The following is a 13140-nucleotide window of genomic DNA, read 5'->3' as shown; positions in this document are numbered from 1 at the left end:
CAAAGGTCTTCAAGAAGGACTCTGCCCGTTGCCGTAGTCTGGCAGAGAGTCAGGAGCGGGTACCACTCCTGGAGAGGAATCAAGATGCTTTTAGGCTTTGATAGGTGATGAAGAGATTTTCAGATTAACTTAGCAGGTCAGGGAGGAAAGATATTTGTGATTCTGTGAAACATGAGATTTTAAATCTTGGTTAACTTTAAGGTTGTTTCTATATTTTGTCCATAAATTTAAAAATAGCCAACACACAAACCCAAAACAGACATAAAGACCAGCTGTATATGCCTCTTATACAGCTGGTCTTTTATATGTCTGGAGCTGGCTCTCAAGGAGGGAGGCTCTAGCCAAAATGATATAAGGTTTTTGAATGCCTTTGACACAGTAAATCCCAGACTGTGCTCACAAATGAAAAATAAGTGACTGGATAATATATTTTGACATGGGCTAAGCTTGGTGTCTATTGCCCTTCTGGCCCAAAGAGTGGGAATACAAGATCTGTTGGAAGCCTGTGACTTTGAGCTCCTTTGAGATACTTAGATAATTTTGAAAATTCTTACTCTGAAATAATAATGTCTGTGTTTGCTCAAAATACAGTAAATGATTGAAGTCAATGAAGGAAGATTAGCAGAATAATATGACAGGCTTTTGCTACAGCGATTAGAATTTCAAAGACAAAAAATTAAAAGGGCTTGGTCTTTGTACTTGAAACAAGTTGTTTCCTCTGTAGTTTGAATTAATTTGTGCTCTCTGTGCCATTATCATAAATTATGGCCTTAAACCTTCCATAAATGCATTTTAAATTGGTGTGCTTTAGTGAATGATTGGTTATTTACCAAGCAGCTGTACCTGTGCTACTCATGCATTAAGGATGTGGAATAAAAGTGACAGAACATTTTGAAAAGCTACTAAAATAAAAAGTTTTTTGCTTTAAAAATCCCCCCAAAAAACCCTAACCCAAACATTTTCCTTTCCTTGTTTCAGAATGGCTTAGTCTTCATCTCTCCTGGGGCTAAAGATGATGAGCTCATCAAATCTCCATAACAAGTGTGGAGAATAGCCAAGAGGAAGAAAGGTTAGATTATTTTTTATGTAGGGTAAATATTAAGCCCAAGTAATTATCACCAGCCATCAACTGTGAAATAGCACTTAGACTATTTTTTAGGAATTTAATTGGCTTAATGTGTGCAAAAACTGACACATCTTGCTAAAAGATGACACACATTTGACTCCAGCAGTGTGGAAACTAGATATTTGAAGTTCCTTTCAGCCTGTCTTACGTTCTGACATTTGAAAAATTACATATTAAAAAATGTATTAAATATTAATATTTATCTTCTGATGTTAAGCCCAGCATCAAAGCACAATGGGAATGCTTATGTGATGTTTAGCAATCTGAAGTCAAACATATGCCACTTCTTATCAGAATCTCACAACAGGCTCTGACAGAACAGTTGTCTTCAAAAACTTGAGTTCCAAATCGGGGGCAAGGGGGGTGGGATTGCCTTGGGGTATGGTGTGGTAAACCCAGACTTTAGTGGTTAAGTAAAAAAGGAATAAAGGATCTGCTTCAGGAGTGCAGCTTGGGCTGTCACTGTGGCTCCTGTCCACGCTCAGTGTGGCACCCCCTCCCTCCCTGCCGGGGCTGGAGCCCCACCGGAGCCTGCACAGCCTGTGCCTCCTGAGAGGGGCTCTGCCTTCCCACACAGCTCAATTCCCCTTCCTACTGAGCTCCGGTTTGGTGACCTCGTGCTTGTTTATTCCTCAGCAAAAGCTCAGCAGACAGAAGTGATTTGTCCAAGGTCACCAAGGGAGATCATGGGACAGGCAGGAATGGGCTCCAGCCATGCTAATGGGGCATCGTTTGTTCCAGAGCTGTGCTTGTGCTCCCAGACCTGGGCCACAACCCACAAAAGGGCACAGCAGGTTGCCAGTGTAACAAAAATCCCATTACCTATGACATTCACCTTCCTGTTTTGAAAGACATAAGATTATCTTTCTGTAAGATGCATACTGGATACTGGAAAAAGTCTGGAAATCTCTAAGTTAGGTTATGCTTTTTTCTCTTTTTTTCTAACAGTCTCAACACATGAAACAATTATCTCTTCATTTTACTTTGTGGTGTGATCTGCCTTCTTTTTAATCATCTCTAAGAGGAAGCCTTAAAAAAACCCTAAAAAAATTATCTTTTATTTAAAATATATAAACTATTGAGAGATACAACAGTAAACCCCCCAGAATTTTCTGGTTACCATCAAAACTGAAAATCCTTTAATGTGCTGATGTTCAGTACATGTTCATTCAGCATTATGTTCAAAGCCAATATACAATTTTACTCCTATCTGGCCACTACTGAAGTAAATTATTTCTATAAGAGGATATTTCTTCTGAGCATGGAAATGTGTTTACTCCTTTCAGTAGCAGTTTGTGCATCTGCAAATGAGTAGGCATACTAAATTGGTATGTTCCCCTTTTTGTATCCGCTTTGTTTTCATCTTTGGAAATGTTTGTCCTTTTAAGCCATTTGACACAGGTCTATGGACAGCTTAATTTGAGTAAGTCAGGCCAAAACTAGGAAACTGCCCTAATAAGATCCTAAAGAATCAGATCCTAATTTACTAATGTCTATATTTTTTCTTGATTTCATTACTTTATATTAACCTCCATAGGAAAGAGAAATTGCCAGAGAACAGAAGTCTGAACAAGATCTGGGCAAGCATTCAAAAACCAGTATTCAGACCTCAAAAGTATGAAGAACTGAGCAGAATGGGGATGAGAGCTTGTTTTTGCTCAAGTTTTCTCATTTCACAATTGTCTAACTCAAAAAAAGAACAGGAGGTTTTGCTGCATATTGACACTTTTAGTCTCAGTTTAACTATAGCAATGGTATTTCTCTTTCCTGCCCTGCCCTGATAAGTGCATATTAACCTCAGATTTTTTCACTGAAGTGTTGTCTGCTATCCCTCAACACCTTTGTTCTTGATTCCTTCTTACTGTTTGGATTTGTCACAGCAACAAGCAGGTAGTGCTTTGGATATCTGATTCACTGAAATTGCATTTGTTTCACATAATTTTTTTTACAATGCTTATATTGGTTAATGAGTAAAATGGAGGAATCTGTCAAAATTAATATGCATTGATGTAAAATTCAAGTTCAGAATAAGTGTGAATTGTGTAGCTTGGTTAAAGTATGAATTGACATTCACCATCTGCCATCCTAACTCTTATGTGAAACAGAAGAGATTTGGTAGATCCATACTTTGAGACAAGATTAAGCTATGTGTTTCTGCTTATCAAGTACATTACAAATACCTTTTAATAAAAATCTTTTCTTTGAGCAGGGTGCAGAGCAGAGAACAAACTGCAGCTAGCAAAGGAAATATGGTAAGTAGTTACTTGCGCTTCTTCTCTTGGGCAAGGTCCATGAATTTAAGGACTTTCTCTTATTAATAAACAGAATTAACAGTCTGGAAATGGAATAAAGAAAAATTATATCTTTCCTTTTCACTTACCTTTGCCAGTTGTTCATGAATTTCTAATAAGCTTGGTCTGTTGAGCTTATTCCCACTGACGCTGCCAGTGTTTCTATAATAATCAATTTTGGGAACTGGGTCCATTGTGTTATGGCCAAAAGTTTGTAGATAATACATTTTACTGTGAGTATCATAGGGGTGTAAGCTAGCTTCTGTTTTCTCCCCGTTTTGACGGAAATTGTCGTATAATTCTCGTTTTCCTGGTCTGTAACTGATTCTTAGTCTGTTATGTGTTTCATCAGTAAAAGACGTTTCTTCATAATGTGGTGGGTCAGAGCCCACATCCTCTTGGGCTGTTTCATTGTTGTCATGGTCTTCATTAATGATGTTAACTTGAAAGCGGTTTGCGTTTGGATCCAAGAAAACATTTGGAGTGTTGTTCATTGACATCTTCAGGGGTGCCACAGACTTAGGTCACTGATCCCTGACTCTTCTGTGGCTGCAGCCACACAGTTGCAGATACAGCAAAGGTTTAGTGCTGTTGCATATCAGACCTTTGCTTCTCAAATAATGAAGGGCTGGGAATTTTCTCTTGAATCTCTAAGCAGTCTTCCTGATGTTGGCTGCAGGTTTACTGCTATAAAAGATACAAATAAACTATTTCTATTATCTTGCACGGTTAGATAAGTTTTCCACCACAAGCTCTCACCATGTATCCCTGAGACTGTCATCCTGTGACTTGAGTAAAAACATAGTTGAAGCCAACACAGAGCTTGTGGAGATGTTCCATCTGTGATGGATGCAGTTGACCCTCTAACCAAACCAGCAGTATTTTGGTACAAGCTCCAGAGGAGGTAAAGGCCTGAGCTGTAAATGGGCCAAGAACACCTCTAGTTTCAATCTGTTTTATGAAAACCCACGAAAGAGCAGGGTGGCATGGTGAGAATCCATGCACACAAGCTTGGAACATGATCATTCTGTTAACACATGGATAGTGTGGGGCTCACTCCTCTGTAGCCTGCTCCCCCAGTCCCTTCCAGGAGGGTTGCTCCCTGTATGGTGCCAATGTTAAAATCTGTTTGAGGTACAGGATTTGCATTTGTCCTTGTTGAATGTCATGAGGTTCCTGCTGGCCCATTCCTCTGGCCTGTCTGGGTCCCCCTGAGTGGCAGCCCATGGAGAGGTGAACACACAGCTGTATAATCTGCTTCTCACCTCCCCTTTCCCACACAGTTCTCCTCAATGAAAATACAGAAGCAAACAAAAACTCCAAGAGAAGAAAGGGTATGTATATTTAAGGCCTTTTGTGGGTTAAGTACCTTTGCAGCAATTTAAAGTATGGCTTAGAAAGCTCTGAAATGAGCTATTGAAATGATGGCAATCATTTGTCTTGAAACATATTTCTAAGGAGATTAGGGAATGTGATTGTATAGACTGTATAGATTGTATAATTCAGGAGGAGCCCAGCTTGTTCAAAACCAGAGCATGCTTAGACATTGAAACTTTGAAAGCATTTGTAAAAGCAGAAAGTTTTAGAAACAAAATGTATCTAATAAACAAATATATGACCTGAAAATCTGGATAAATAGGCCCATTGCAGACATTTTTTTAAAATTCCATATTTTTGCAAGAGGTTGGACTAGATGAACTGGTAAGAATTTTTCAATTTAAATTTCTCAATGACTTGGACCTTTGGCACAGAAAGATAAAATACGACATCAATATTTATAGCTTAGCACCGTAAATTTTCTCTAAAATCACATATCCAAATTATAATTTGAAGAGCTGATAATCAGATATCTTCCATCTTCAGTATGAGTTACAGCTAAAGCATATTTTCTTATTTCTTCCATCAGCTATAGGTAATATTCTGCTGTCACCTCTCTGCTAAGACTCCACTTTGTCACTCCTCATATTTATGTTAGTTTTCCTGCTTAATGTTGTATAAGCCTCACAGCAACATATTACATTTATTTAGTTTATTTTACTTCTACTGGCTTTGTATTGTTATTGTTATTATTATTATTACACATTTATTATCATAGTATTCTCCTTCCTTCAGCCTTTTAAAGTTGCAAGGAAGTGTTTCATCTTCAGGCATGAAGGAGCAAAGACAAATCCTCTGTCACTGAGGTCAGTGAAAATATTTGTTTCCATCTCTGTGACTAAATGAAATTCTGATTCTTTGATGACAATGAAACATTTGCTACCAAGTAAAATGATTCTGTCATTTCATTGTCTTATTACCATATTATTGTTTTGCTATGAAAAGTAAAATCTCTTACCTTTCTGTTGTTCTTGAAAATAATACTTAGGTTTTCACAATGTATTTCCAGAGAGCTCTGAACTGTTATTTGTCATTAACTTTGTGTTTAGTTTTCCAGCATTATGCATATATAATCAAGTCTACCTTATTCAGGGTAATTCAACTTACCATTCAATCCTGTGTTTTTAGGGAAGGACAATCTGCCTCTTTTATTCATGCATATAGTGTGACCCTCTCTTTGAGGCATTACAGACTCTGCCTTATTGGCCAGATTTTTCTCCTGTTTAATATACTGAGTAGGCCATCCAATCCCTCTCTTTCAAAACATTTCTAGATGGTGATTTAGAAAGGCATTCTAGCTTGTTAACTTTTAACCAGCAAATGTACCTATCCATTACAATTACTGGGTTTATGGCATTGCGAAATTTCTGAGGGGGCCTGAAAATACTTTTGTTATCTCCATTTCCCTCCCCACTATGCCTGATTCTGCACAGATCATACTCTGTCTTTCAGTTCTGCATATATAGTCATGCAGATAACAGGAGTTCAGGACAGGATCTGCTCAGTGCTTATGCAGAAGATTCAGTGAAGTCAGTGGGATCATTCTTTTGGGGTCCTCTTGTCCTACATGCAGTTTTAAAGCATTTACTCCTGACCCTATTTAAAGTTTTACTCTGTATGTTCAATAAGCCTTTGAAAAATTATGTTCTCTGTATTGTGTCTGGGAAGGCTGACTTCCTAATCTTTTTGGAATGAAGAAAAGAGCAGGCAGGAAATTATGAAGCTTTGTGATTAGAAGGGAATTAGATAATTTGCTTCCAGCAATAGATTGGGTCAAGAACAAAAATAATAAGACAATATTGGGGTTCTTTGGATATGTTTGCAGTGTTTGCTGTGTAGTTTAGAGATAACTGAACTATATTTAACCCAGATAGCTTAAGTACCTTCAGCACTCTAACCTGACAGCCCAGAGCTCAGCTGTGCTGATTAGATGTACATAAAAAGAATGGCAGTGTCAGGTCTCTGCAGTGGATGATCCTATCCAGCAATAACAGATCACATGAATCATTGTACTGATATCTACCTTGGATTTTATGGCTAAATTAACTAGGATAAATGCAATATACTGAGTCTCTGAGGGTCTGGAATTTTTTCTTGTGTATAATCTGAAGCAGTTGAAAGCCCTTACATTCAAAAAATTGTTTATGTTTTGTAATTTAAATGGACCAGGGTAGATTAATATTGGCTGTTCATCTCTTGTATTTTTCAGACAGGAGATTAATGTCCTTCTCTGTACAATCGAGTATTTTATGTTCCAAATGGCACTTGAGCTCTGCTGTTCCACTGTCTGCCTCTGCCTAGGATATAGGGCAAAAGGAATAACATGTATTTTTCAGAATACAGGGAAAAGAAAACAACTGCTGTAACTGATCTCCTTGTCTTAGCTCCTCATTGCAAACAGATCTGTTTAGCAAAAGTGACAGTGCCTAAAATTCTAATGCCAGCCTTCTTAAAAACGGAATTGAATTTCTGTCAAGTACTGTCACACTTGCTAAACAGCTGTGTGTATGAGGGTGACCTTGAATATCCAGATTTGAATCTCTGCTTTTGCTCTTCCACTTCTGCTTTGATAGGATCTCCCATGACCAGTTCATCAGTGATAGTCCAGATCATACACTGTGCACAACGGCTGGAGCACAAGGAGGAGAACCAGCTGTGGAGAGTGCTGGAGTGTACAGAGCTCTGGACCCCATCCCTCCTTGAGGGCTGGGTAAAAATGGGTAAGCAGCATGATTGTGTCTGCTTTGGCCTTGCCAGGATGGTGTAATTGCTGCTGGGAGCTGTTAACCAGACAGTTTAAGTTCCACTTTAAAGTGAATCATATTCTGTAACCAAGTGGAATACAAACATGGACAGACACCTCATCTAAGCCACAACCATTTGTTGTCCTCCACTTTTGTATCCTCAGTGTACATGTACAGACACTGAGTTTCAGAAAATTGTGTTGAATGAGGAGGGCAGGGGGCTACTACTTAAACATTCACCATTCATGAGCCTGTCATGAGACACAGTAGACGTGAGATCCTCCTCTGAAGAGCCAGATTTCATCTGATCCTTTAAATACTGGCCATGGTAACTTTCTAGTGATTTTTTGGTATTTTTTTGCTGTTAGCCATTTTTTATCTACCATTCCACTGTTGATCAAATAAAAGCAACATGAAGTACCTTTTGAGTTTGCAACAAATATTTATTTAACAAAATGGATGCCACCAACATATCTCCAAAATGCAGGTATGTATAACAAATGTAACAACAGTTGGTTTCTAAAATGAAATCAACATCAAATTTAAGGCAGGATATTCTGTGAGTTTTCATGCAAGAGCATATTCAAATGTTCCTTTATCCAACCCCTCAACTTCATCTTCCCATGTGGAAGAAGGCATACTGCTGTAGGGGTCTAGCAAGATTTTGAAGCATCTGATAATTAGAAGTCCCAGGAAAACACACAAAATCCCCACAAAGGCAAAGCCAGTTTTTTGTTCTAAAGTCAGAGGGAAGGCAGACATTTCGTTGACACTCATACTGGCTGAAGTGTTGCTGCAGTAATTACTGCTCATCCTTGGGCATCACATCCTGGTGGCTCTGTGGGATTTTCACCTCTATTGCTTCTTTGCCTGCATAGAAATATCAAATCAGTGTGGTTAGCTCTAAATGGGGTGCATGCATCTGAGCTGTAACATATGAACATTTGAAAATGAAAACCAGCTTGGATTTTAGAAGTGTCCTGTTGTTTTTTCACATTTAAATTAATGTGATAAAATTGCAACTATTAGCCTCTACACACCATTCACTTACTGGCCTCTGTTTTGAGACAGCAGACTCACAATTTTCCTGCTTTCTGTCTCCTCAAAACAGAAATTTCAGTTGTTGCAAACAGCATTTTGTCAGACTTCGCACAAGTGTACAGATTGTGATTTGGCAAAACTCTCTAAGGTCTCCACATGCAGAAAGCCAGTATGTTTCCTGAAATGACTTTACATCTCTGTACTTAAACTAGTTAAACTTGCATTGACCTCAAAGGCAATTTCAGCTAAATAATGTGGATTTTACTCATTTGATTTAGCTCAGAGTCTACATAGATAGATCCAACTTGTGAAATAAAAGACTGTGTGTGCACAGTCTGAAGTCTTGGGCTCCAGTTTCAGAAAAAAATATTGGGTGTATTTTGAGCTTGTAAGAAAGTGAGCAGATTGCTAAAATCCCTTCACCTTTCTCTATACACGTCCACTCTTGTGTATGAGTAAAGATTGGTGGAAGAAGAGATAAAAGAATCAATTCCCTTCCCCTAAATCTTGCTTTCATTTGTTTCTTCTCCTTGGTCTTCCCCATACATACCCTGCCATTTTCCCAGGCACAGTAAACAGGAGATGTGCCCCTGCTCCTCGGGGGCTGACCCTGACGTGTGTCCTAGGGAAGCAGGATGCTCAAGCAACTCCACCCCACTGCTGCCAGGAGAGCTCTGCATGTTTCCAGAAAGGAGAAACTTCCTGTATTTGTCTTTTTAAGGTGATTTTACTTATAGATTTTAGTTGGGGGTGAGGATAATTTGCTTTATTTCACGTTTTCCATCAGATATTGCAATCACATCTTTCTTTTGTATCTGTAGACAGTGGGAGAATTGGAAGGCTGGGACATCAAAAGTGCCAAAGGACAAAGACATTTTTATTGTAAGGTTAGAACTGGAGGCTTTCTGGCTCTTGCTAACACCTATTTAACGAGTGTGCCTCAGGGGAAACTCTTTTTATTAACAATTCAACCTCTTTTTCCCCAGGGAATTGCCAGTATCCATTTATTTCTTGGCAGAGTAATTAGGCCACTCAGAGCTCTGTGCTGCCATGGCTACACAGCTTCAGGTGCCTGCACTGCTCAGCCAGGTTAAAGGGAGTTCCAGTGTGTGTGCTCTGTACTGCAGCCATGGCTGAGAGGAGCCATACTCTGAGTCAGCCTACAGGTAAAAACAACAGAAAAAGTAAAAATAACTTTTGGTATTCCTGAGTAGACAGAAACGGACAGAACTTTTATCTTCTTTGGTGTCTCCTTTCTCACTTCAAAATTTATGGGTTTTTTGACTGTTATCCTAAAGAACGAAAATTTTAGAATGAAGAGCAAAAGGGCAAAACAGAAGTATGTCTTTTTTCTTCCAATAAAGCTCAGTATAGTAGATATTAAATGTTTCCTGTTAATCTTTACACATTTACCAGAGCATAACAACCAATGCTCTGTTTATTCTGTAGACCTTTGTATGAGATCTTTCCTTGTTTTGAATTATATTTGGCTCTTTGAGTCATGCTGTTTCAATTCCTGTTAAGCTGGAAGCAAGATCCAGATACAGCCTATAGGAATTAGAAATAATGTCAATAACCAATATTTTCTGAAAATACATCATAGGTAAAGCCCACCTGCTATATGAATTTTCATTTGGCATACTTCCAATTTTTCTAATTAATTTGACCTTCTGCAGGAAAAAAAAAATACAGAAAGTTCAATACCACAAATTTATGTTAGAAGTCAGTTGATTTGAGCAAAAGCCAGTCAAGGAAAAAAAAATACTTTCCAGAAGTTCTAGAGTAATGGGTTATAAAAATTAAAAAGAAGGTTTATACAGGAAAATTATACCTAGTCACTGATTGGAAAAGCCAGACCCAAAAATGCCAGTTGCTCTCTTGAAAGATATTGAGAAGAATGTCAGGGGTAGGCTGGCCATGGAGAACCTTGAGTTTGAGCTGAGTCCAGACAAATAGGTTTGTGTTTGACATAACATTACTTCACCACAAAGTAATTTTCCAAGAATATGACTTCCAGTCTTAGTAATTTTGCAGCTTACACACTGGAATTAGATGAGATTTGTTTGTACATTATGTGCTTGTCAGGAGACATTATGGGACAAATCTCTGTGCAAAGCTTGACTGATGCTGAAATGTGGAGAAATTGATATCTTAGTCTTATTTAACAATAGTTTGCCTGAAAAAGCTGCATGAGAAAACTGTGTATTTTGCCTGGGGGGGATTGGTTCTGGGAAACTCTAATGTGCAGCTTTGTGTTCTGTTCCTTGTCCTGAATTTCAGAAACTGCAATTGAAGCCCTAAAGTTCACAGGAAATTTTGTTCAAATTATTTATCCCCAAACCCGTGGTACCTTGAGTACCTTTTGTTGCTTTCACATTTCAGTGCTGCACACAGGTTAGATGTCCTCTCCCAGTCAGTCAGACACCTTTTCATTTGCTGCAGTGTATCTGTCAAAGTCCTGAGTCAGAAGACTCTGAATGCTAACTAACCTGGCCTGGATCCCAAAATCCTCCAAGATAGCCTTTAGGACAGCATTGTGGGGACAGGCATTGTATCATTTATAATCTGCAGAGCCATTTTGTGGGGGCTAGCCCTAGACAGAGCTTGATCTTTTTTTTACAGGTGAGAATTCTTCTCCTCCTTTGGTTCATTACCCATATAGACACAGGCAAAAAGAAAGGCTTCTTAACATCCTACTGTGAAATAAAAGGCCACTGGAAGTCCTTCTGAGGCCAGAAGAAACAATCTGAATCCTCAAGAAAATAGGAATGAGGAAAACAGCTTAATACTGAGCTGAGAAAAACAGAGGTATGAGCTGGTGATGCTGGCTGCACCTGTGGGGGGATGAAGGGGAACACCATGGGCACTAGGTTTTGTGAGGCAGCTGGAAGGAAGATGTTGAAATTCTTATTCTAGCAGAATCACCACCTCAATTCTACCAGTGTTTGGTGTGAAGATCCCAGCCTCAGCCATTTGGGGTTTGGGGTGACAGGGTATCATTTTTTCCGGACCAAGCCTTTACTCTCAGCTTTACAGAGAGACTTGAGAAGATCAAGAAAATAACCAGGATAATCTTCCTGGGGTTCTGGGTTTCAGTCCTTCTCTCACAGAACCCCCTACAGGATTTTTTTCTAGTGGCTGAATACTCAGGAAACTGGTATCTTTACACCATCTCAAGCTGGGAATATTCATCCTCTTGGCATGACGAAGCCTCAGGTGCCTAAAAACTCACTTCCTAAATGACAGTTTGGAACAAAATTGACCACATTAGTGGCCATCTGTTCTCTTCTTGGATGTCTACAGCCCAACTGCTTGCATGTTCATGGATGTGGTTATTTTGAAAGTACTTTGAATAGCTTCAGTCCTGAGCTTGTGCTTGAATAACAGCAAACCTAACTTGGAAAGGGACATATAAAAACAAGAATTCTCTGGGAGCTTTGAAAGCACCTCATTTGCCCTTAGCTATCTGTTCAGGGAAACAAAACTATATTCCAGAAATGCTATTACAGAAATTGGTCATAGAAGGTGGTAAGAAAAAATTATTAACAATGAAGAAGTCCTATAAAATAGACTAAAAATATAAATCAGCATGAATATGAAAATCTCTGAAGAGTCTGAGCTACCTGAGTTAATAACACATGTGCAGAAATGCTGCAAAAGGAGCACTGTGACCACACAGCTGACTTGTCATACTCATGTGCTCACTGCATGCTTGTATTCTCTAAATTGCTGGGGAGAGCACAGTATCTTCAGGGTATGGGTTCTGAGACATTCAGGGAGGTGAAAGTAGGAAGGCCATGGCACGGATGCTCAGCAAATGAAGGCATGGCTTACAGCTCTGCAAAGAGAGCCCCACACAGTGCTTTTGCAGCATGTCTGGGTGCAAGCAACACTTTTCCACATAAACAGCATTCCCCTGCAAAGAAGCAGCAGCCGAGCTGTGACACTTCCAGCCTTCCAACAGGGAATGAATTGCCAAAATGAGATTTTATCTGTAGCAAATATATGAGCCTGGATTCTTCATTGGATGAGAGCTTCTGTGCTGTGAATTCATATACGTGGTCTAGATTTGAGTAATATAGAGATGCAGGAAAATGAAACCTTTACTAGCATCATCCTTAACTTGGGAATGTGGAAAAGTGTTGCCTGCTTCCCAGGGGATGGAGGCTGAGACAGACCGAGCACCTGCAAAGCAATTGTTGCTGTAGGATGGATGGCGCGCCCAGCCTTCGCTTTCAGCGGCCCCGCTGCCCCGGGGAAGGCAGATTTCGGCGCTTACCCTGCCCTGCTCCCCCCGCCGCCCCGGCTGCCTCCCTCCGTGCCTCCCTGCCCCGCCGGAGAGCGGCCGGGCCGGGCCGGGCGGCCCCGCAAGGTCAGCCCCGCGCCCCGCCCGCCGGCCCCGCCGCGCCGCCCGCTACGAACCCTTGTCCTGCGCGCCCGCGCTGCCCATGGTGGCGGAGCGCGGGGCTGTCCGCGCCTCCGCCGCCGCGCCGGCTCTGCAAAGTCCAGGCTGGAGTCCCGACGGCTCGGGGCACGGGGGGGTCCCGGGTGCCCCGCTCCC

General features: G+C 40.2%; 2 protein-coding genes across 3 annotated transcripts in view; both read right to left on the bottom strand.

Annotated features, from left to right (window-relative positions):
- The window catches only part of SLC12A1 (solute carrier family 12 member 1), a 41521-nt gene extending 37604 nt beyond the window's left edge, over window positions 1–3917 (bottom strand). For both annotated transcript variants that reach the window (XM_064721936.1, XM_064721935.1), the window contains exon 1: window positions 3507–3917. In XM_064721936.1, the coding sequence (XP_064578006.1) occupies window positions 3507–3917 (411 nt within the window). The remainder of the gene's footprint in view (window positions 1–3506) is intronic.
- A 4043-nt stretch (window positions 3918–7960) lies between these two features.
- Window positions 7961–13140, bottom strand: CTXN2 (cortexin 2). Its single transcript, XM_064722391.1, has 2 exons — window positions 13002–13140; window positions 7961–8408 (listed from the first exon to the last, which is right to left on the bottom strand). The coding sequence occupies exon 2, from the start codon at window positions 8349–8351 to the stop codon at window positions 8106–8108; it is 246 nt and encodes an 81-aa protein (XP_064578461.1). The 5' UTR covers window positions 8352–8408; window positions 13002–13140; the 3' UTR covers window positions 7961–8105.

Source organism: Zonotrichia leucophrys, chromosome 10 (assembly GCF_028769735.1).
Source record: "Zonotrichia leucophrys gambelii isolate GWCS_2022_RI chromosome 10, RI_Zleu_2.0, whole genome shotgun sequence".
NCBI lineage: Eukaryota > Metazoa > Chordata > Aves > Passeriformes > Passerellidae > Zonotrichia > Zonotrichia leucophrys.
This window is presented reverse-complemented; position numbering and strand designations above follow the sequence as displayed.

Coding starts and splice junctions, on each gene's coding strand:
- CTXN2 (XM_064722391.1), bottom strand. CDS start 8,351: ATGAGCAGTAATTACTGCAGCAACACTTCAGCCAGTATGAGTGTCAAC.